Source organism: Aspergillus aculeatinus (assembly GCF_003184765.1).
Source record: "Aspergillus aculeatinus CBS 121060 unplaced genomic scaffold BO66scaffold_33, whole genome shotgun sequence".
In the NCBI taxonomy this organism is placed as follows: Eukaryota; Fungi; Ascomycota; class Eurotiomycetes; order Eurotiales; family Aspergillaceae; genus Aspergillus; species Aspergillus aculeatinus.
The window spans coordinates 408514-429675 of record NW_020291502.1 but is presented as its reverse complement, the minus strand read 5'-3'; the positions used below and the strand labels follow the sequence as shown (position 1 = coordinate 429675).

General features: G+C 52.7%; 5 protein-coding genes across 5 annotated transcripts; 4 read left to right on the top strand and 1 right to left on the bottom strand.

The window, feature by feature from the left end:
* Window positions 1-1283: 1283 nt before the first annotated feature.
* BO66DRAFT_125681 (ATP-dependent Clp protease ATP-binding subunit) lies at window positions 1284-4596 on the top strand. Its single transcript, XM_025641942.1, has one exon. It carries the CDS (start codon window positions 1479-1481, stop codon window positions 4263-4265), a length of 2787 nt encoding a protein of 928 aa, XP_025502541.1. The 5' UTR covers window positions 1284-1478; the 3' UTR covers window positions 4266-4596.
* Window positions 4597-4714: 118 nt separating this feature from the next.
* BO66DRAFT_352841 (putative choline transport protein) lies at window positions 4715-6725 on the bottom strand (the record flags this gene model as incomplete). Its single annotated transcript, XM_025644788.1, has 5 exons — window positions 4715-5700; window positions 5761-6253; window positions 6307-6386; window positions 6441-6487; window positions 6543-6725. 5 exons carry the CDS (start codon window positions 6723-6725, stop codon window positions 4935-4937), a joined length of 1569 nt encoding a protein of 522 aa, XP_025502540.1. The 3' UTR covers window positions 4715-4934.
* Window positions 6726-10186: 3461 nt separating this feature from the next.
* BO66DRAFT_393051 (uncharacterized protein) lies at window positions 10187-12096 on the top strand. The gene is made up of 4 exons (XM_025647667.1): window positions 10187-10480; window positions 10576-10857; window positions 10915-11048; window positions 11103-12096. The coding sequence occupies exons 1-4, from the start codon at window positions 10389-10391 to the stop codon at window positions 11759-11761; spliced, it is 1167 nt and encodes a 388-aa protein (XP_025502539.1). The 5' UTR covers window positions 10187-10388; the 3' UTR covers window positions 11762-12096.
* A 2368-nt stretch (window positions 12097-14464) lies between these two features.
* BO66DRAFT_393048 (SDR family oxidoreductase/polysaccharide deacetylase family protein) lies at window positions 14465-17125 on the top strand. The gene is made up of 5 exons (XM_025647666.1): window positions 14465-14912; window positions 15092-15671; window positions 15730-16019; window positions 16091-16468; window positions 16543-17125. The coding sequence occupies exons 1-5, from the start codon at window positions 14819-14821 to the stop codon at window positions 17007-17009; spliced, it is 1809 nt and encodes a 602-aa protein (XP_025502538.1). The 5' UTR covers window positions 14465-14818; the 3' UTR covers window positions 17010-17125.
* Window positions 17126-17336: 211 nt separating this feature from the next.
* BO66DRAFT_472637 (DEAD/DEAH box helicase) lies at window positions 17337-20911 on the top strand. The gene is made up of 2 exons (XM_025652965.1): window positions 17337-17824; window positions 17957-20911. The coding sequence occupies exons 1-2, from the start codon at window positions 17376-17378 to the stop codon at window positions 20709-20711; spliced, it is 3204 nt and encodes a 1067-aa protein (XP_025502537.1). The 5' UTR covers window positions 17337-17375; the 3' UTR covers window positions 20712-20911.
* The last annotated feature ends 251 nt before the right edge of the window (window positions 20912-21162 follow it).

Below are 21162 nucleotides of genomic sequence, written 5' to 3'. Positions count from 1 at the left end.
CTCCCCCCCTCCCCCAAATCTGTATTGAAACTTTACGGCTTATCTGCCCTGGATTCGATTCGCCTGGCGGCGCTCGCTTGAAGACTGGGTTGAGCCACGAAGGCGCGGTGCCCGTGGTCATGGATCATGCCCAGCCCGCCCGATCGCGGAGGTTCCCCGTTCCTGGCGCACGGTTGGTCATTCCCTGTTGGGCATCGTCCTCAGCGGCCAATGCCTGTGGCGGTCCAGTGGGCACAGGGAGGAGGAGAGGCGGAGATGCCCACTCTTTGACGTCACGGGCTAAGGCCTGGAAACGGTCCTTTCCATGGCTGTCTTCTCCATAGCAGAAGCGGGGGGATTTGCAGTCTCAAGAAAGAGCCAAAGAGAAGAGAGTCGAGACAAGGAAAAGTTGGACAATTAGGGGAGGGTCTCAATGCCCCGCGAGAAGTGTCTGTGCCTGTGGGTACTTTTTTTTTTTTTTTTTTTTCTTTTCGCTCTTTCACAATTGCTCAGAATCAATCCCAATATCTTGTAGAGTACGGAGTAGGGGAATTTTTGTCGTGAAACTCCACACAAGAATGAAAGAGGTGAATAATCTTGCGCAACCTTGGGAATAATGCAGACTCTGTTGCTGTTGCTGCTGATGGGCCGCCTGGCTAGCTGTCTTCGCTCGCATAGACTCCGAAAATATTTTTTTTTTCTCTTTTCATCGTCCATATCCTGTACTTTCGGACTAACCTCGGAAGTACGCATAGCATTCTTTGAAGCTGGTAGTCAATGATGTGTCCGGCTTGACTTAGTAACTCTAATGTACTATGTAGTTTAATCCCGGCCAGACCAACAAGACATGCCAATCACGATGATGGCTCTCCAACGTGGGGGGCGTTACTAGTACTACTGTCTCGTGCGACAGACGGCTCATGATGCTGGTGGGGTTGAAACTTGAGTGAGTGCAGTGGAGGAAAGCAAGAGACAAGTCGAGAATAGGTCCTATCAGATTTCGAACCTAAGAGAACAGAAATAGAGACAAGGAGAAGTATCCGGTGAGGGAAGATGACTCCGTTGGTCTTTGTCATTGCCATCACTAAATCAGGGTCCAGATCACCTGATGTCCTGATGTCCCGGATGGCCTGATGGCCTTATGGGCCAGGCTGGGAATCCAGGACCTTCCAGAGCCTGCACGTGACATCCAGCAAGAGCGAGCAAAGCCGCGGTGTTTCTGGAAGGCGGTGGAAGCGGGCCCGTGTCGTCATGGCGGGAAGCCGGCGATGCCTGACCAGCTTCTATATCTTCACCTTCCGTGCCGACTCTCCATCCTGTTCATCTTACACATCCAAATTCAGAGAATACTACCACTAATACCTGCCTATCGCTAATTTCATCCTAACGAGACATTCCTCCTCGTTATACCTCACACCTTCTACTTCTGTATACTCTCGCCTACTATCACTACTACCTGATACCTCCTTTCCCGCACATCACAACCCCACTTTCACACCATGAACGGTGCTCAGTTTACAGACAAAGCCAACAAGGCCCTGCTGGACTCCAGCAGTCTGGCTGAACAATATTCACACTCACAGATTCTTCCCATTCATCTTGCAGTCTCCCTCCTGAACCCCTCTCCAGATGAGTCCAAAGACCAACAAGCTACCGCCCATCCATCCCACGACACTGCCTCCGCCCCTCTCTTCCGTCAAGTCATCGAACGCGCCCATGGCGATCCCCAACTTCTCGAACGCTCCCTTATGAAGCTTCTCGTGCGCCTGCCCAGCCAAGATCCACCTCCAGAGTCCGTCAGCGTCTCGCCCGCACTGGCAAAAGTCCTCCGTTCTGCTAGCGACTTGTCCAAGACCCAGAAGGATAGCTATGTCGCCATTGACCACCTCATTACCGCCTGCGCTCAAGACTCACAAGTCCAGCGCGCTCTAGCAGACGCCAACATCCCTAATATCAAGTTGATCGACAGTGCCGTACAACAGATCCGTGGCACGAAGCGAGTCGACTCCAAGACCGCAGATGCAGAGAGCGAAAATGAGAACCTGAAGAAATTCACCATCGATATGACCTCGCTGGCTCGAGAAGGAAAGATCGATCCCGTTATTGGCCGAGAGGAAGAAATCAGACGTGTCATCCGTATCCTCAGTCGGCGCACGAAAAACAACCCGGTGCTCATCGGTGAGCCTGGTGTTGGTAAGACCACCATCGTGGAGGGCCTGGCGCGTCGGATCGTCAATGCCGATGTTCCTGCCAACTTGGCCCAGTGCCGCCTGCTCTCCCTTGATGTCGGTTCTCTCGTTGCCGGCAGCAAGTACCGTGGTGAGTTCGAGGAGCGCATGAAGGGCGTTTTGAAGGAAATCGAAGAATCCAAGGACACCATCGTCTTGTTCGTCGACGAGATTCATCTCCTCATGGGCGCAGGCTCCAGTGGTGAAGGTGGCATGGACGCTGCCAACTTGCTTAAGCCCATGCTGGCTCGTGGTCAGCTGCACTGTATCGGTGCTACCACATTGGGCGAATACCGCAAGTACATTGAGAAGGACCAGGCCTTCGAACGTCGGTTCCAGCAGGTCCTGGTCAAGGAGCCCACGGTTTCCGAAACCATCTCGATTTTGCGTGGCTTGAAGGAGAAGTACGAAGTACACCACGGTGTCAACATTCTTGATGGCGCCATTGTTTCTGCAGCCGAACTTGCCGCTCGTTATCTCACGGCTCGTCGTCTTCCCGATTCGGCTGTCGATCTGATCGATGAGGCTGCTGCTGCTGTTCGGGTCACCCGTGAATCCGAGCCCGAAGCCCTCGATAACCTTGAAAGAAGACTCCGTCAGCTACAGATTGAAATCCACGCTCTCGAGCGCGAGAAAGACGATGCCTCTAAGGCTCGCCTGGAAGTGGCCAAGCAGGAGGCTGCTAATGTCGCAGAAGAGCTCCGTCCCTTGCGGGAAAAGTACGAAAGCGAGAAGCAGCGCAGCAAGGCTATCCAAGAAGCTAAGATGAAGCTTGACTCCCTTAAGGTCAAGCGTGACGAGGCCGAGCGCTCCGGTGACACCCAGACCGCCGCTGATTTGGAGTACTATGCCATTCCCGAGACCAAGCAACTCATCGAACGACTGGAAATCGACCGCGCTAAGGCCGACGAGGAGCGACGCTCTCGCCAGGGCGATGCGGGCGAGGCTCTGCTGGCAGATGCCGTCGGCCCCGACCAAATCAACGAAATTGTGGCCCGCTGGACCGGTATCCCCGTCACTCGTCTCAAGACCACCGAAAAGGACAAGTTGTTGAACATGGAGAAGCATCTTGGCAAGGTGGTCGTCGGTCAGAAGGAGGCCGTGCAATCGGTCTCCAACGCTATCCGCCTGCAACGATCGGGTCTGAGCAACCCTAACTCGCCGCCCAGCTTCCTCTTCTGTGGTCCTTCGGGAACGGGTAAGACGCTTCTCACTAAGGCCTTGGCGGAATTCCTATTCGATGATCCCAAGGCCATGATCCGGTTCGACATGTCCGAATACCAAGAACGGCACTCCCTGAGCCGCATGATTGGAGCGCCCCCCGGCTATGTCGGCCACGACGCTGGCGGTCAGCTTACCGAAAGCCTCCGTCGCCGGCCTTTCTCCATTCTATTGTTTGATGAAGTCGAGAAGGCTGCCAAGGAGGTTCTGACTGTCCTCCTGCAGCTCATGGATGACGGCCGTATCACCGACGGACAGGGCAGAATTGTCGACGCGAAGAACTGCATTGTGGTGATGACCTCCAACCTTGGAGCCGAGTTCCTCGCTCGCCCCGCCGCCAAGGACGGCCGCATCGAACCCGCCACGCGCGAGCTGGTCATGGGTGCCCTCCGCGACTACTTCTTGCCCGAATTCCTCAACCGTATCTCAAGCATCGTCATCTTCAACCGTCTCACCAGACGCGAGATCCGCAAGATCGTTGACCTCCGTCTCAGCGAGGTCCAGAAGCGCCTTACTGACAACATGCGCAACGTGATTATTGAATGCACTGAAGAAGTCAAGGACTATCTCGGCGATTCCGGCTACTCGCCTGCTTATGGTGCTCGTCCCCTGGGCCGTATCATTGAGCGCGAGGTCCTCAACCGCCTTGCTGTTCTCATCCTCCGCGGCAGCATTCGCGACGGTGAAGTAGCTCGCGTGGTTATGCGCGAAGGTCGCATCGACGTCCTCCCCAACCATGGGACCGACAATGACGGAGATCAAGACATGGTTGATAGTGATGAGGATGCATTAGCTGAGATGGAAGATGGCAGTGGCGACATGGATCTGTATGAGTAAGAAGCTTGCAGTTGATGAAAGGCGCAGCGATGAAAAAGTGACGAAGTGTTTTGTTTCTCATTGATATACTTCTGGCTTTCTCTTTTCATGATATTATGAGACATGATTTTTTTTCTTTTTCTTTTCTTTTCCGTTGCTTGGGACAGTGTCTTTAATGTCTTGTACAGGCCGGCTTGTCTTAAATAAGCATGTTCGAGTACATACCTTGACTATCATGATTGTACAAATCCGGGTTTAATACGCTTGATTAGCTAGTTGTGAACTCAATTCAGGAGATTAAAAGGATTTTTCTGTCTTATCTTTATCTTCCCCTTTTTATAGATAATATCCCTCTCATTGAGTACTGTAGCACTAGACCGTACAATCAGTCATACTATGCGCTAATTTCTGCTTTACATCATAGATATCTCAATAGACACTACCTGCTCAAGTTTAGATATTTCGATAGTGGCTTATCCTATCCATACATCCGTGTATGTGCCCATATACATTCAAGAAGCCCAGACATACATAATCCATGAACTCCGATTAATCGATTCCCAGACGAGCAAGCACACGCAAAGAAGAAAAAAAGCACTGAAAAAGAACCCTATGTACATGAAGACTGGTACCATGAAGCAAGCTATATACCAATCGAGAATCATAAAGGGGACGAAGGAGCCAAGGAGACTACGAGTCCACCACCCCTTCGACTACCACCTTGTCAGAGACGGGCACCTCCTTGGGCCCGGTGTAATCTTTCTGCTTGACGAGCCACCACGCGGTCACAAACAGGGTCAGCCCGCCGGTCATCAGGCTGGCGTAGTTCATAGTCTGCGCGTCGGTGGGCAAAGCGTACGGAAAGCAGAAGATGACGACGAAGGCGATGATGTAGACGCAGCTCAGGGCGTTGACGATGTACCCGAGCAGGCCGGGCATCCAGAAGTGGCCGGGGGCGAAGGAGGCGCGGCGGGTGAGCAGGTGCGGGAAGATGGCGGCGAAGTAAGAGAGGCTGGAGAGCTGGACGAAGCAGCCGACGAAGGCGTTGAAGGCGGTCGTGGAGCCGACGTAGATGCACGCCAGAATGGTGACCATACCGCCGCAGACGAGGGTCGCGTTGAAGGGATTGTGCATGCGCGTGTTAATGTGGCCGAGCCAACTGTGGAAGGGCGTCGCTTGGTCGCGGGAGATGGTCCAGAGGGTGCGTCCGGCCGTGATGTAGCACCCTGCGCAGGTGATGACCGTCGGTAAGAAGGCGACGATCAGGAGGCCAAGCGCCCCACCGCGGGTGCCGGTTGCTTGGTAGTAGATCTCGGCCAGGGGGAAGCCGTAGACGCTGTTGAGTACGGCGGAGAGGTCGGTGATGCTGTAGAAGAGCGCGATCATGTAGACGATGCCGGTGAGAAAGCCGACGGTCATTTGTGCGAGGACGGCTTTCGGGATGTTGCGGCTTGGTCTGGAAGGTGAGGTTAGGGTTGGGACTGTTGCATGGAGGGAAGAACTAGGCACGGCTTACTGGGGGATCTCCTCGGCGAGGTGAGATGAGCAGTCCGGTGTGCCAACACTGTACGCGCCGTTGAGCATGCCAGCTACGAAGACAAAGCCTTGGCTGGAGTAGCCTGTGTCGTTTTGCCAGGAGCTCCAAACCTCCTTGCTGGCTGCGTAGCCGGTGCCATTGATGTGAGGCATCACGGCACAGACAACGATGGTGATGAATACACCGGCAAGGATGAAGAACAGGCCGAGATTGCCGATGTGAGGAAGCCACCGGTTCATGAAGAGGACAATACAACAGCACATCCAGGTGCAGATGATGAAGCTCACGAAGATATGCCAGGACTGAGGCACAAAGCCAGGATGCATGAGGGCGTACATCGACACTGTTTGCTGTCCGAGGATAGCTGACATCGAGGCTGCGCCCAGGATCCATGCCAGCGAGTTCCAGAATCCGGCAAAGAACCCGCACACCCGTCCGTATCTGCCCGCAGTGATGGTAGCCCAGTGGTAAACTGGGGTAGACGTTAGAGCGAAGGATATCCCAGAAGAGTCCAGATCTACCTACCTCCACTGGCAGATGGCATTCCAGATGCCAGCTCTGCAATCGAGGCTGCAACTAGCCAGTAGCATACAGACACGGCGATACTAGGATCATGTTAGTACTCTTTATCCGTGCCGGATGGAAGACAAGGGCCGTACAATTCATATATCACACCTGACGGGCCTCCATTGCTCAAGGCCGTTGTCTGGATACCGTCAGTCCAATCTTCTAGCTCTGACCGAAGACTAATCGTAGCATACCACACTGCCACCCTGGGCAATCCATGTGTTTCCGGTCGTGACGGCAACGGCACAGATACTCAACAGACTGAAATTGCGGTCGACTTCCTGACGGTGACCCGAAGCATTGACTACCTCCACAGATGATGCATCCTCCCCTCCATCGATGGGGTCTGACTTCTCTGCTACCTTCTCTGTCGTCATCTCGGGGTCGGAATCGGCGGGGACAATAATATGGCTCGAGGAAGGTAGAACAACGACGAATGGGAGCAAAGGTTGGTCAGGATCTTTGATAGGGCGGCGGCTGCTGGGGGAAGTACTATGAAGGCTCTTGTAATATTTCACTAATCTGTGTGGCCTCTGTGTGGTTGACAAATGATGGGATGGATGGTCGTGGTCAGGGCTGGCCGAACAATCACAGGTTGGAAATGATCATTGCTTCTTTTCCCTCGTGATGTAGCGGTGAGAGGGCACAATGACACAAGGAGAAGAGCCAGGGAGCACCGTGGGCGAGACCAAGAGTTTAAAGAGGCGAGAGAGGGAGGAATGAATGAATGAATGAGAGTTGTACCTAGAGGACGGTACCTAGTACCTCAGGTCACTACTCCCTCCGTATACTCCAAATGATCAGAGCTGGTGGGGCCAACACAGCGTGGGAAGGGCCGTTATCGCCCAATCACGGGACATTCTGGCTGATGTAAGGCTCCGATTGGCGGAGAAGCAGGAAAGGCGTGAAGAACGACTAGGCCCAAAGGGGGAGCTTCAGCAGATGCACTCTCTGGGAGTCTTTGCCCACTTCCCCCTTCTGCCTTCATCTTGAGAGGTTGGTTTTAGGTATGTGTCCTCCCTGGCCATCATCGGGAACTAGACGGACGGGGGTTTGGTCTGCATGGTTTTCAAAATCTTTACATGCTTATTTTGCTCCACATATGGGTTCTATTGACTCATCAGAACCCATTCCTCATTCCTCAATCCGGGGAAGCTGGGGAAGCTAACGACCTTCAACGTGCTGGATGAACCTACCTACGTAGTACCTCGCAGAACAGAATGGACGACTCGGGTACAGACAGCTTGACCGACATTGATCTTGTGCTGATAAGACATTGTTGGAGGTAGAGATAAATTGGGTCATGTGTGGGACGTGTTGAGAGAGAGAGAGAGAGAGAGAGAGAGAGAGAGAGAAAGAAAGAGAAGTCGAGCCTAGAGGCAGCGAAGCACCCACCGATGTATGTATACTTCCTTCGGCTTATCATCTTTTAAAAGCCTCAGCACTTTGGTAGGCAAGCATGAATCTCCTACATCAAACCGCAATCATGAATGAAATGCACTAGCATACAGCTACACATTGGCTACTGATGCCTTATCAAATGGGCAGCCACCGCCATCGGATGCCAAGAAGCCGGGGTTTTCCCAGAGCCGAGGCCGATTGATTACCTAGTACGGAGACGGAGTACTTGATTATCCTTCCTCCGTGTTTCCGACCTTCCTTCAGCCTTCTATTATCAATCCCCATTATTCACTGATAAGTCAGAGCCGATTTTCCTCTCTCCATCCATTTACCTGAGATATAGGCACGGACTTATGCCTGTGTATCACCTAGTGCCGGATTCCTGGATTCAAGGTCCTGTTGAGTCTACCTGCACCCCTCCAATACCTAGCTCCCGAGCAACAGTGTTCAATTGAGCAATTGACTCAGCCTTCTGAAAGGAGAGAGAATTGGTATGCTGATACAAAGTATTTACAGTAGTGCCATCACTTACTGCCTGCTCCACTCACTTCGGGACTCTTGAGTCTTCGAACGATGGATTCGACTAGTGTTTCTTTTCCAAATACCTGCCCCATTTCTAATCCCTGCAAGGCCGGGTTCTAGCGGCAAAATCTCACCCTTGGGCCGACAAATTTGCTCCAATGGCACCACTGGTGTCGCATGCCTTACTTAAGAAGCCGTTATATTCTGTCACTCTTGACATTTTGCAAGACTCCTAGAAAGATACAAACAAGAGACGCAAACGAGCACTTCAACGCAGACACGGCTCGAGCGTGTGGCCGCCATAGTCCTCCGTGTGTCCTAGCAAATGAGCACCGAGACCGAACAAACCTCCTGTTCCAGAACACGGACCATTATGCTTCCAGGCCGTGGATTGGTGAAACAAGTTCAATGGGCATTCGTTCTCCAGCCCACCAACGAGGGGTCAAGATCGAGATGGCACGAGCTTAGCGGCGGATTCTCGAAGCTAAACGTGCAGGTGTAGACTATTTCCGGACCGTCATACATCCCTGCTAGTTCACCTCAGTAGGCGAGAGAAACTTGTCCTCATTTTTGCCATCTCTGACTGATTCAGCACACACGAGGTGCAAGCACTGAAGTCACTTGCGGATCTGCAGAGTACGTTCCGACTACCCTACGATCGCAACAATGAACCCTTCCCCATTTGCCTACTCTCGATTCGAGGCATCGTAGTCCGATCAGGTAGGGGAGTCTTTGAATCGGATGAACGGATTGAACTGGCTCCAGCTTGATTAAGTTTTTGGTAACAAAAGTATTGACTAGTTCTACAATGTTACATGCACCCTTGGGAAGCAGAGCGAGGAGCTCCACCTTCAACAGTGATGTCGCTTAACTAAGGGCATACCGGTACTTACGCACATGCATGCAGCAGGGGTGCACCTTAGTGTCGTTCATAGTAATGAACGGTTGAAGCCACGCCCCATTTCCGTATATTGTCTCGGGAGACAATTCCCTTCCCCCCCTATATTGCGCCAGACGCTGCTGGGTTTGGAATTAATCAACTGGCCTTCACCTTAGATATTCAAGGGCTCGAGGAGAAATGTCTCCACTGGCTGAGTGGCCATATTAGGGATACTTCGCTTGAGTGAAGGATCGACTTGAACTGGGGCATTGCGCCACCCAGGTGCAAATCCCCCTGCCAGCTGGAGACGATTCTTCCCGACGGTAACGTGCGATAATGCTAAGTTTTTCGCTGGCTGGTGCTTAAGTGCTCTGGTCTAGGACTAACTTTATGCCAGATCTTTCGCATATAAGACCCAAAATGGGAGAATCTGGCTCCAGCGAAGAGAGTTCGACTTCGACCGAGTCCAGCTGGTGCCGCATGAATTGATTCAAATGGCTTCCGACCAAGTGGGGATTGGAATACAAATTAAGTTGCAACTAGCCGGCATTAAGGGACCCACCTCCCCAAAGTCAAAGAAAGTGCGGTCCATCCATTGACTGAGTACAATTTGTACACATACGTGTGCATCTGCAAAGGTGCATTCCTGGTGGGACGACGGTGCAGTGGGTGGAGTGAGGGCTGATCTTTTCCGCTCAAAGTGGCCCCTCTCCCGGTCTCCCCATACATGATCCAGGTAGGCGTAGCAATTTACTCACAAGTCTACTCTGGATCACGGATTCTTCGTGGCTCCGATGACGATGAAGCTGGTAAAGTAAGCAGCCAACCGCGGTGCGGTGTCTGTACCTGAAATGCACCCTTGGCTCATCCTTGCATACATTTCGCTGGTCATTCAATCACCGACCCCCGGCTGATTGAACCGGCTTAGCCTGAAGATCATGCCTGTCGTTCGCCCACTTCTTCCTCTTGATTATTATCTTCTCAGTCCATGATCTCTTTACGCACGCAGTCTTCAAGCTAGCCGGGATCATACATCCTGGTTCGCCGTTTTGATTGCTTGACCAAGTGTGGACGTCTTTCTCCCCTGGCCGGCGTGCCGGTACCCAACCTTATCTTAGCAAAGATGTGAGTGCAACTCACTTATATTACCCTGAGCCTTGTCCGGTGTTGGTCCCTTGCAGGAAAGGATCTCGATTGACCGGTCACCTCGTGGCTCTCCAGGTTGCACTCCAGCACGATGTCCAGTCTAAGCCCCGCTTTCGCACGCAATTTTGCGCGGGAGACATGGACGCTCTATGGTGTCGGGGTGCTGGGTGCGGTACTGAGATTGTGAGTAGTAGCCTTTTACTTGTTGCATCTTGGAAGATATATCTTGTCTTCGTCTTCAAGTGCGGTGCTGACCATGGCCTCTTGGTGGAGTGTAGCATTGCACGAATACGTCGGTTGGGGGTCACCAATCTCCAGACGGACGATTATCTGATGATGTTCGCTGTCCTCTGGTACACGCTTCTTTGTGTTGCTCTCAATCAGGTCGCCTCAGGCGGGGGTTCCAATCTGATGAGCGAAGATGACATCAAATCATTAACCCCCACCATCAAAGCTGATCGCATCCGTGGAAGTAAATGGGTTTTTGTGTCGGAGCACTGCTTCCTCCTTGCCATCTGGGCGATGAAGGCCTGCATGCTGGTGATTTATGCTCGCATCACGTACGATCATCAATGACTTGTGACTATGCTGGATGCTGACTCTTGGGACTGAAATAGGGAGGGACTGCGCCAGAGAAAATGGGTCAATTACCTCTCGATATACGTTGCCCTTGGATTCGTGGCAACCGAACTGTCCCTGTTCCTCATCTGTCGGCCTATCCACAATTACTGGGCTGTGCCGACTCCTTATGGCAAGTCATCTTCTGCAAAGATAGCTTGTACGCCTCTTGCTGACTCTGCGATAGAGCAATGTTCGACATATCAGTACTATGAGATTGTACAAGGCGTTATCTCCATCTCCGCCGATGTGTTCATGCTTCTCATTGGGATCCCCCTCTTGGTCCAAGTGCGCGTCCCTTTGAAACAAAAGCTGATCCTCATGCTCTTATTTGGCATGGGTATCTTTGTCATCGTCGCGGCCCTCCTGAACAAACTCTATTGTTTGGTACCATCGCTCATTTCTTACGTTTACATGAACTGGTATTTTCGTGAAGCAACCGTCGCTATTCTGGTCACCAACCTACCGTTGGTGTGGTCTCTCCTCCGTGATGTGTTCCCTGCCCTCAAGAGCTGGACTGGAGGGTCCCACCGAGGGACGGACCGCTATCGAACAGGTCCATACGCGCCGAAAGGGTCTGCGTACCAACACTACGGGCCTCACAGTCAGCTGCGGTCCGGAGACTTCAGCATGCGCACCTATAACCAGAGCACTGTTGTGGCTCCCAGCAAGGCTGTGTCGGATGTCAGCACGGAGCAGGTTGATGATCGCGAGCCCAGTGACGACGGTTCAGAACGAGCCCTCCGCATTCGACAGGACGTCACAGTCACCGTGGAGCGGGAAACACGACCGCCCGAGTATTGGGATTCTCGGGGCGCGGGGGCAACCCAACATCCAGAGCCTTAAGTGGCTCAATCTTCTATCTACACTCACTTGACTTCCTTCTTCTGTCGTTGATGATCTACAATTTCTTCCCAGTATCTCATAACCCCCCCACCTTCGTTCCACTCTCTCCACACCTTCCTTGACTTCTTTCCCTTCTGTGCTTAATACTGATTACACATATGGCATGATCTGCCCGCGACGCAACTGATTTTTGTATATATAGGTAGAAATCGCTCGGCAACCCATCGTTGATCAGCATGATGGGTGAGTGGGGGTTTCGTCCCGCAGCCGAGTGATAATGACGAGCATTGGTTTGGGCGACCAGGTATACCACGGATAGACAAAATACGAACGCATCCTAATGGATAGAAATAGCACTAGGACCATGGGTACTCATGTAGATACGAAGGCTAATATTTAGTTCAGCTATTCCAGTTGAATATGGATGGGCAACACATGCTGGGTAGAATCATGTAATCATTTCTTCCACTTTTCTGATGGGACATGAGTCACATGACAGAGTGGGATGAGACGGGTTAAATAAAGGGTTGTTGGCAATACAGACAGTGCGGCCCGGGGCCGCCACGGGCCAAGACAGGCCCCGTCTTGTGCTAAATAACGTTAGTGTAGTAGCTTACGGGGTACACGCACAAGTGACAAAGTCACAAAAGTAGCAAGTGGTTTTGTCGATGGAGTCTTGAAGTACTCCGTACTGTACTCCGTACCGTGGACAGCTGAACAGGTTACGGGAAACCCCGGGCCCGGGAAAATACCTTTCTCGGTACTCGTCACCCGATGGGGCAACATCCACGGGGTGCAGTGGGCGATATAGACATAGATACAGTACTCCGTAGTAACTTACTGGTGTTTATTCATTTAGATTAATATTCTTCGCCTGCCAAGAAGAAGGCAGATGTGCGTGTGCTGCTCAATAATAAAATCGGGGCAGAGTTTTCCCCTCGCAAAAGGAGGGGGGTGAAGGGTGAAAAAAAAGAAAAAAAAAAAAAGAAAAAGAAAAAGAAAACAAAGACGAAAAGGAAAGAAACAAGAAAAATTAGTGAGGAGTTCCAGGCCAGCCCCAGGCACCAGGGGCAAGAGCCAGTCAGCATTTTGACTTTGGTTCATCCCACCCATTCATTATTGCATTGCCTTTCTTTCCAACCTTATCCAGTTTTCCAGATGGCCATCAACTGTAATTAGCAGCAAGAAACAAGACCTCACTCTCATATCCGCCACAACCTTCAGTTCCATGGACCACACACTACACACATACACACACTCACTCACTCTCTCACTCACTCACTCTCCCTCTCTCCCTCTCCACTCGGCAACAACCGCTTTGGGCAAAGATCCTTTTCGATTTTCGGCCGATGTCGACCATCACTTTCAATTGAACCACGGACCACTACGTGTAAGTTGGTTGTGAATGGTAGACTCAGAGTGCACGCGACACTTCCGCTTACAGCAATACTCGAGTACAACCTGGACGGCCAACCAGGACAACCCCTCCCCCAGGAATCCACATCCACTCACGATACCTGAACTTGAGAACCCCAGTAAGCCAGCTCATCTGGAAGTGGATATGCATAATCTAGGAGGGGAGTTTGCCACCTCCTATCATACCCAGTATGTCTCCCTCGTTCGACTGTAGAGTTCTCAGCGGCTTCGCACAAAACAAAAGACCCTTTCCCATTCAAAGGCGTATCTTCGGGCCTATGATGGACGGGGGATTCTCCGACTCTCGATCGATTCATACTTTCGGAGGTACGGATGGTCAAGTCAATGCCTCCAACCTTCGCTCTTGGCACTAACTTCTTGGGGTTATCGCACGAGGCTTATTATCGCGGATCAGCTGTCAATATGTGGCTATCCTCCTGCACAGACTTTGATCGTACCAAACTTTGCTCTCGTTCGAAGTCAGTGGGCACACGAATTCGCGCAATTGACCTCTCGCGTTTGAGTGAATCTGGTCCCGTATATACCGAGTAGCTTAGGATACGATGGAAGGACTCCACGGGTATCGGCACTGCAGAATACCTTCGATGATAGCTTTGTACAGTACATACAGTATACGGTGCTTCCCAAGAATCTGCCCGAACTTACCCTTTGCTGTCTCTGGTCCCTCATAGGCTGATATAGCTTTGGTTTCGACATACAGGATGGCAGCGAATTCATCCTTCCCTTCTGAACAAGCGCTCGGTCTAGCAGCATCGCTTAATCTAGCCGGGTCTCTGGACTAATTTACGCTGCGTGGATAATCTCCTGTTCAACGACCACGCAAGTTTACGAGGAGGATTCTGACGGACTAGATCCTTCGCGAGGCTAAGGCAGGATCTATTGGGCATGGGAAAACAGGAAACGTAAAGAAAGAAAAAAAAAAGAAAAGAAAAGAAAACGAGATGCCTCGTTTGGATGCTCGGCTCAATAATGCCGTATTTGTTGTCATCCTCCGCGCCTAGTATCCTTGGGCTGTTGAAGAAATTGCACTAAGAAGGCCGGCGCCTGCACGGGGTCAATACTTCGGTGATTCTCAGGGAGAGGCGCATGGGTATCGATGCCTGATTGTAGCCTTTCAGATGATTTGGAACTCATTAGTGTTCGGTTATCGTAATCCCGATCGAAAGGAGGGAGAGGGGAGGAAGCACGTGACGCGCATATCTGGATCCCATTACGACGGACAGCATGGGAAGGTGAAAGGTGAAGTTTGTTAATCTATGCCCTGAAGGATTATTGAATTGGTATACTGATTTGCTTACTATTTCGCGGTACGAGATCCAGTATATCGGTTGCGTCTCACGTCCTCCTTTTGCATTGGCAAAGAAAGCCCACCCCTGCAGCCCTATGCCCTGCAGGACCGCAGTTCGGACTGTAAGCGCTTGTGCATATCTGATCGTTCAGATAATCGCTGCACATTGAGGACACAGGTACCTCTTGATTGGCCGACCGTCTGTACCTATCATCAACTTGGAACGCTAGGCTCGTCGTCGCAACGGCTTGCCCTCAATCGGTACTATCATAGGGGGTCAGTCCTATCCGCTACCAGGTCCGGTCAGAGCATCAACATAACCATAGTTCCCTATGCCTTTCTCTTTTTTAGGACTGGACGGGCTCCATGTCCTGATTACTGGAGCGGCAGGTGGCATTGGTCGACGAGCCGTGCAGGAATTTCTGAGTAAGTAAGAGAAACGTTTTGTTTACTGGACTTAGATTCAACTTTTATCCCCGGTGGCTCGTGACATAAGCTTAGGCTTGTGCATTTATAGCCTGATTGCCATGCATACATAAGCTGTCTGCAGATATGTACCGCATGGTAGTTGTCCTGCTATGGAATTGTGCTTACTAGACATATAGACCAAGGATGTAAAGTCACTGCACTAGATCTTAAGCCTCTAGAGCTTGCCCGAGCACCACCCGACGTCTACTCACGACTTCATATTCTCCGATGCGATGTTACGGACGAAGAGTCCATTTGCTCGAGCGTGTCGCAGGCCAGCAAGCGCTTCGGGCCGATCAACATCCTGATCGCCAACGCAGGCCTCACAGATGAGGGCAAGGATTGCCCTATCTGGGAGCTTCCCTTGGAAGCCTGGGAGAGAGCATACCGCGTCAATGTGCGCGGGACCTTTCTCACAATCAAGCATTTCCTTCGATCCGCACAGCTGTCGCAGCAGACGCTGGGCAAGGAATTGGACAACCTTGCCATTGTCGTGACTGGCAGTGAGACGGGCAGGTTTGGTCAAGAGGGACACGCCGAGTATGCCTCGGGCAAGGCGGGCCTGCAATATGCACTGGTACACGGCGTGAAGAATGAAATTGTTCGGCTTAATAGCCAGGCGAGAATCAATGCCGTTGCTCCAGGGTGGGTGGACATGCCCATGATTGAAGGTCGGCTGGATGATCCGAAAGAGGTGTGGGCTGAGGCTCGGGCAACGTGAGCCTAACCACTCCGTTTACGAGGAGCTCAATGAGGTCACTGACTTATGCGATAGTGTGCCATTGAGGAGGATTGCGAAACCTGAGGATGTGGCTCGTACCATGGCTTTTCTGGCCTCTCATCGTGCAGCTGGGCATATCTCGGGACAGTGCTTGAGTGTCGACAATGGCATGGAGGGGCGTCTGGTTTGGAAGGAAACCGATGAGCCGAAGAAGACGACGGCTGACAGTAAGGAGCTGTCGATCGCCTCGTCCATCCCACCGGCCTTGACCAAGCCGAAGCGGAACAAGATTCGAATTGCCGTATCCATCGATTTGGATGCGGTCTCTGGATGGCTAGGAACGGGTTCGTGGCTTCTTACTCCAACACCTCCTAGGTTGTATTGCATGCTAATCTTTCCTCTTCGCACACTACAGGGCAACATCCAGATAACATTCTAGCCGATTACTCGGCCGGGTTCTTCGCAGCCCGAGTCGGTGTACCTCGACTTGTACGCATGCTCAAGAAGCTCAATCTTGCGGATCGCTGCACGTGGTTCATCCCCGGCCACTCCGCGGAGAGTTTCCCGGAAGAGGTCCGCCAGGTGGTCGAGTCGGGCTGCGAGATTGGTCTGCATGGCTACGCCCACGAGGGCGCCTACCAGCTCACCGTCGAACAAGAGCGAGACGTCCTTGTCAAATGCATCGAGATCGCCACCAAGCTCACCGGCAAGAAGCCCGTCGGGTATCGGGCTCCCCTGTACCAGCTGCGAGAGTCGACGATGGATCTTCTCGAGGAATTTGGTTTCGAATACGGTCTGTCGTCACCGATAGGATTTTTCCCTCTGCGTATATCTCTGAATGCTGACATAGTTGTCGAACACAAACAGATGCCTCCCTAACCGACCACGACTGCCATCCGTTCTTCGCCCCACGTCGTCCTCCCCTCGAGCCCATCAACTTCTCCCGCCCCGCATCGACCTGGATGCACCCGATCCCGCAGACCACCACGGACCGTCGGCCGCTCGTATGTGTCCCCTGCAACTGGTACATGGAGGACATGACTCCGATGCAGTTCCTGCCGCACGCGCCCAACTCGCACGGCTACACGGACGTGCGAGTGATCGAGAACCTGTGGAAGGACCGTTTCCTGTGGATCCGAGAGAACGAGGAGGAGCCCATCTTCCCGGTGCTGATGCATCCGGACACAAGCGGGATGGCGCATATCATTGGGATGTTGGAGCGGTTGCTGCGCTGGCTGCAGGGGTGGGGGGAGGAGGTGGAGTTCTGTCAGACGGGGGAGATTGCCCGGTGGTATCGGGATAAAGAAATGGAAGCTGGTGAAGCTAGAAATTGAAATTCAGGTATGTGCTGTATGTCCAGTACTGTGAGCGAATTTCGGAAATACACACGCAGAAGCCCATATTCGTCTTCCAGTCAAAACCAGGTATTAGTGAAAACCGACTCTCAACAGTATCAACGCTCAAGTAGGGTCTCCAGCGCTACCTATAGCTTAGTAGGGGGTAAGTTAGTTACCGCGCCTGAGTCGTTATAGTTAATCCTCAGCCCAGAAGGGCAACCCCGAATCTCTTTCTATCACGTGATCGCGCGTTTTGTCCCGGCGCGTCCCAATCCACGCCTGCATCAGTAACAGCGGCAAAACACCTCTCAACAAAACACCCCACAGCAATCCCCCTCTCTGCTCCTCGGGTTCAAGGGCGCTATGGTCTTTAAACCTTTCAAATCACCTTTAATCCGCAAGCCCGTTCCATCTTCTCCCGCGACGACCACCAATACCGCTCCCGATGCTCCCGCTACAGCTCCTGCTCCCACAGCCGACGCCTCGGAAACCACAGACCCCACGGGGGAGCCACCGACGAAAAGACCGCGCCTCCATCTAGATCATACGGTAACGGGGATCGAGAATCGGACACTTCTCCCAGGTGTCTCGACAGGATCACAACCGAAGAAGCGAGGAGCATTGTTGTGCTTGGCGCGGGAGCGGTCTACATCGTCTATAACTTCGTCCCCGCCGTCTCGGGTGTCGAAGCCTGATACATCAAAGGCGAAAAGGGAGGGGGAAGAAGGCGCGCGGGCCGGTGCCGGGACGGGTAGTGAAGACAGAAAGGCGACAACGGGGCAGGTCCGAGAGAGGTATTTTACTGTTTTGTGGTGAGTTCCCATTCTCTTGTTTACATTGTCTTCATGTCTCTGTCCTGCTTATGGATTGTTATCTCCTTCAGACGCGGGAGTGATTAAACAGGACTAACTCTCTCTTTTTGTTTTGTGTGTGTGTGTGAACAGGCGCAAACCAACGACCAAGAAAAACAAAACCTGGGATGGCGATGGGATCATCAAGGTCCGGGATGGGTATGCATATATGTTTGATCATGCCTCCGGGAAGGATATGGGGCGCGGAGTGGTATCGCAGACCCGGTCGTTGGAGGCAGGCGTGATGTTATCGGTTGCGGGGAAGGAGGTCGAGATTGATTGTGAGGTCTCTAGGGGAGAGTATCTGACTGGAAGGGGTCTGTCAGGTGCTGAGGAGAAGGAATCGGTTTTGAAGACTGATGCTGCTGTTACGAAAACTCCGGCTACAGCAGCGGCTGGGAAGGCTTCTGTGTCGGTTCGGAGCGCAGGCACCAACACCAAGCGGGAGATGGGCAAGGAGGATGAGTCTTCCAAACCGAGTCCCATCCGGATTGCGAACCCGGCGTCTAGGAAGGGTGGCATTTCTGGAGCCTATAAGAGACCACTGCTGGATTCTACGATGATACCACAGATTTCCGTTTCGACAGAGATGCCAGTTCCCCGGCATGACCCGACGCAGACGGGGGCGTTGGTCATGAAACGCCCGGATTCTGTGCCCAACGGCAAAAGAGTCGTTGATGTGGTCGTCGATCCGATCTTGGCGAAACATCTCCGGCCGCATCAACGCGAGGGAGTCCAGTTCCTTTACGAGTGTGTCATGGGGATGCGTTCGTTCAATGGCGAAGGCGCGATTCTGGCGGACGACATGGGCCTAGGCAAAACGCTGCAGACCATCACCCTCTTGTGGACGCTGCTGAAGCAGAACCCCGTCTATGGGGATTCCCCAGTCGTGAAGAAGGCCCTCATTGTCTGTCCGGTGACGCTGATCAGTAACTGGCGCAAGGAGTTTCGCAAGTGGCTCGGCAATGAACGCATCGGGGTCTTCGTTTTTGACGATAAGCGCAAGCGGCTGACAGATTTCACCAAGGGTAAGGCGTACAGTGTCATGATAGTGGGTTACGAGAAATTGAGGACGGTGCAGGAGGGACTGGCCAGAGGCAGTGGCGTCGATATCATCATTGCGGATGAAGGACATCGCCTGAAGACCCTCCAGAATAAGAGCGGACAGGCCATTCAGTCCTTGAATGCCACAAAGCGAGTCATCCTATCTGGCACCCCGATCCAAAACGATCTCAAGGAATTCTTCGCCGCCGTGGACCTCGTCAACCCGGGCGTCTTGGGCACTTTCAAAGCTTTCATCAAGGAGTTTGAAATCCCCATTGTCAAGAGCAGACAACCCGAGGCCACTGAGGAGGACATCGAGAAGGGCGAAGCCCGCAATGAGGAGCTTCGCGAGCTCACCTCCAAGTTCATGCTGCGCCGCACGGCCGAAATTCTGGCCAAATACCTTCCGCCTAAGTCCGAGTACGTCCTCTTTTGCAACCCAACGCGCACGCAAGCCAGCATCTACCAGAACGTGCTGGCATCGCCCATCTTCCAGAGCGTGATCGGCAATTCCGAGAGCGCGCTGCAGCTCATCACCATCCTCAAGAAGCTCTGCAACAGCCCGTCACTCCTCTCGCCTAGGGCTAACGAAGACAAGGAGAGCTCCCCTAATTCGACCATCGCCGCGCTGCTCTCCTCCCTCCCTCCCAATCTCCTCCGACACTTTTCCCCGTCATCGAGCGCCAAGATCCGCGTTCTCGATCAGCTCCTCCACCATCTCCGCACCTCGTCCCGCGCAGAAAAGATCGTCCTCGTCTCGAACTATACCTCAACCCTCAACCTCCTCGCCACCCTCCTATCGTCCCTCTCACTACCCTTCCTCCGCCTCGACGGCTCTACCCCAGCCCAGAAACGTCACTCCCTCGTCGAGGACTTCAACCGTCTTCCCTCGGACCTCTGCTTCGCGTTTCTCCTGTCCGCCAAAGCCGGTGGCACGGGGCTGAACCTCATCGGCGCCAGCCGCCTGGTGCTCTTCGACGTCGACTGGAACCCGGCCACCGACATCCAAGCAATGGCGCGTATCCACCGCGACGGACAGAAGCGGCCATGTCGGATCTACCGTATCTTGTTGAAGGGGAGTCTCGAGGAAAAGATCTGGCAACGGCAGGTGACGAAGTTGGGTCTGGCGGACAGCGTGATGACGACGACGGCATCGGATAGTGCCGGTGCTGCCTCATCGTCATCAATGGCACAGTTTTCGCGTGACGAGCTCCGGGATTTATTCCGACTAGATGAGGAGAGTCGATGTCAGACGCATATGTTGTTAGGATGTGAATGCGGAGGTACTGGTCAACAGCAACAAGAACAAGCATCTCCTGAGGCGGCGAATGATGATAAGGTGGGAGTAGAAGTGGAGGAGGGGGATACCGTCCCCCCGTCTGACGAGGAAGCAGAAGAAGATGCAGATGCAGAGGAATTCCCCGACATTCCTACCCTCATCAAGGCCTCGCAGCTCGACGTGGAGAAACCGGAGCAGATAAGTAGTACCTCAAACACGCGCAGGACTTCCTCTCGCCGGTCTTTCCGCTGTCCGGCCCCCTCCAACACGTCCCCACCTCCTCAACCTCCTCTTGAAAGAAAACCTACCTCCCAGAAACAGAGGATGAAGCAGTCCCTCGCGCAGTACCGCCACATCGACCCCTACCACCTCACCGCCCCGGCCGACGACGACGAGGCGAAATCCCTGGACGTCGTGGCGATGGAATCCGTCATTGACGACGATGTCCTCGTTGCAATGTTGCGTGATGAGGAGAATCGAGTGGGGTATATCTTCAAGAAGTCGAGCAGTAGCTCGGGGATCTAAAAAGATAGGATATAGATCCCGTATACGGCCCTAAGCAGAGTGGCCCGTCTCGATCTAATCATCGATGGAAGCCCACGTTTTTGCCGTCTCTTCTTGGGGGCGTAATTCCGGATATTATGATTATCGATATGATGCTATGAAAATGGTACGGGGTTTTAGGAATGGGTACTGGGTGTATGTACTGTATGCATGCAGAGAACTGTCTTATATTCTAGAAGCTATAGATATCTCGATATCGTCTTTTTTGTTTCCTTACCCTGCTATTGATTCTATGATCCCATGCATATTTGGTCATGTGCGTAAGTGCAGGAGTAAGCGAGGGGAGAGATGCCGGTGCAGATCAACTTCCATGAGCCTCGAGATTGACTGCTCCCAAGTCTAACAATTCTAGGATGATGCAGCTCTTGGATCTGAGTACAGAGATCATTTTATAATTATTGAGGTGTTCATA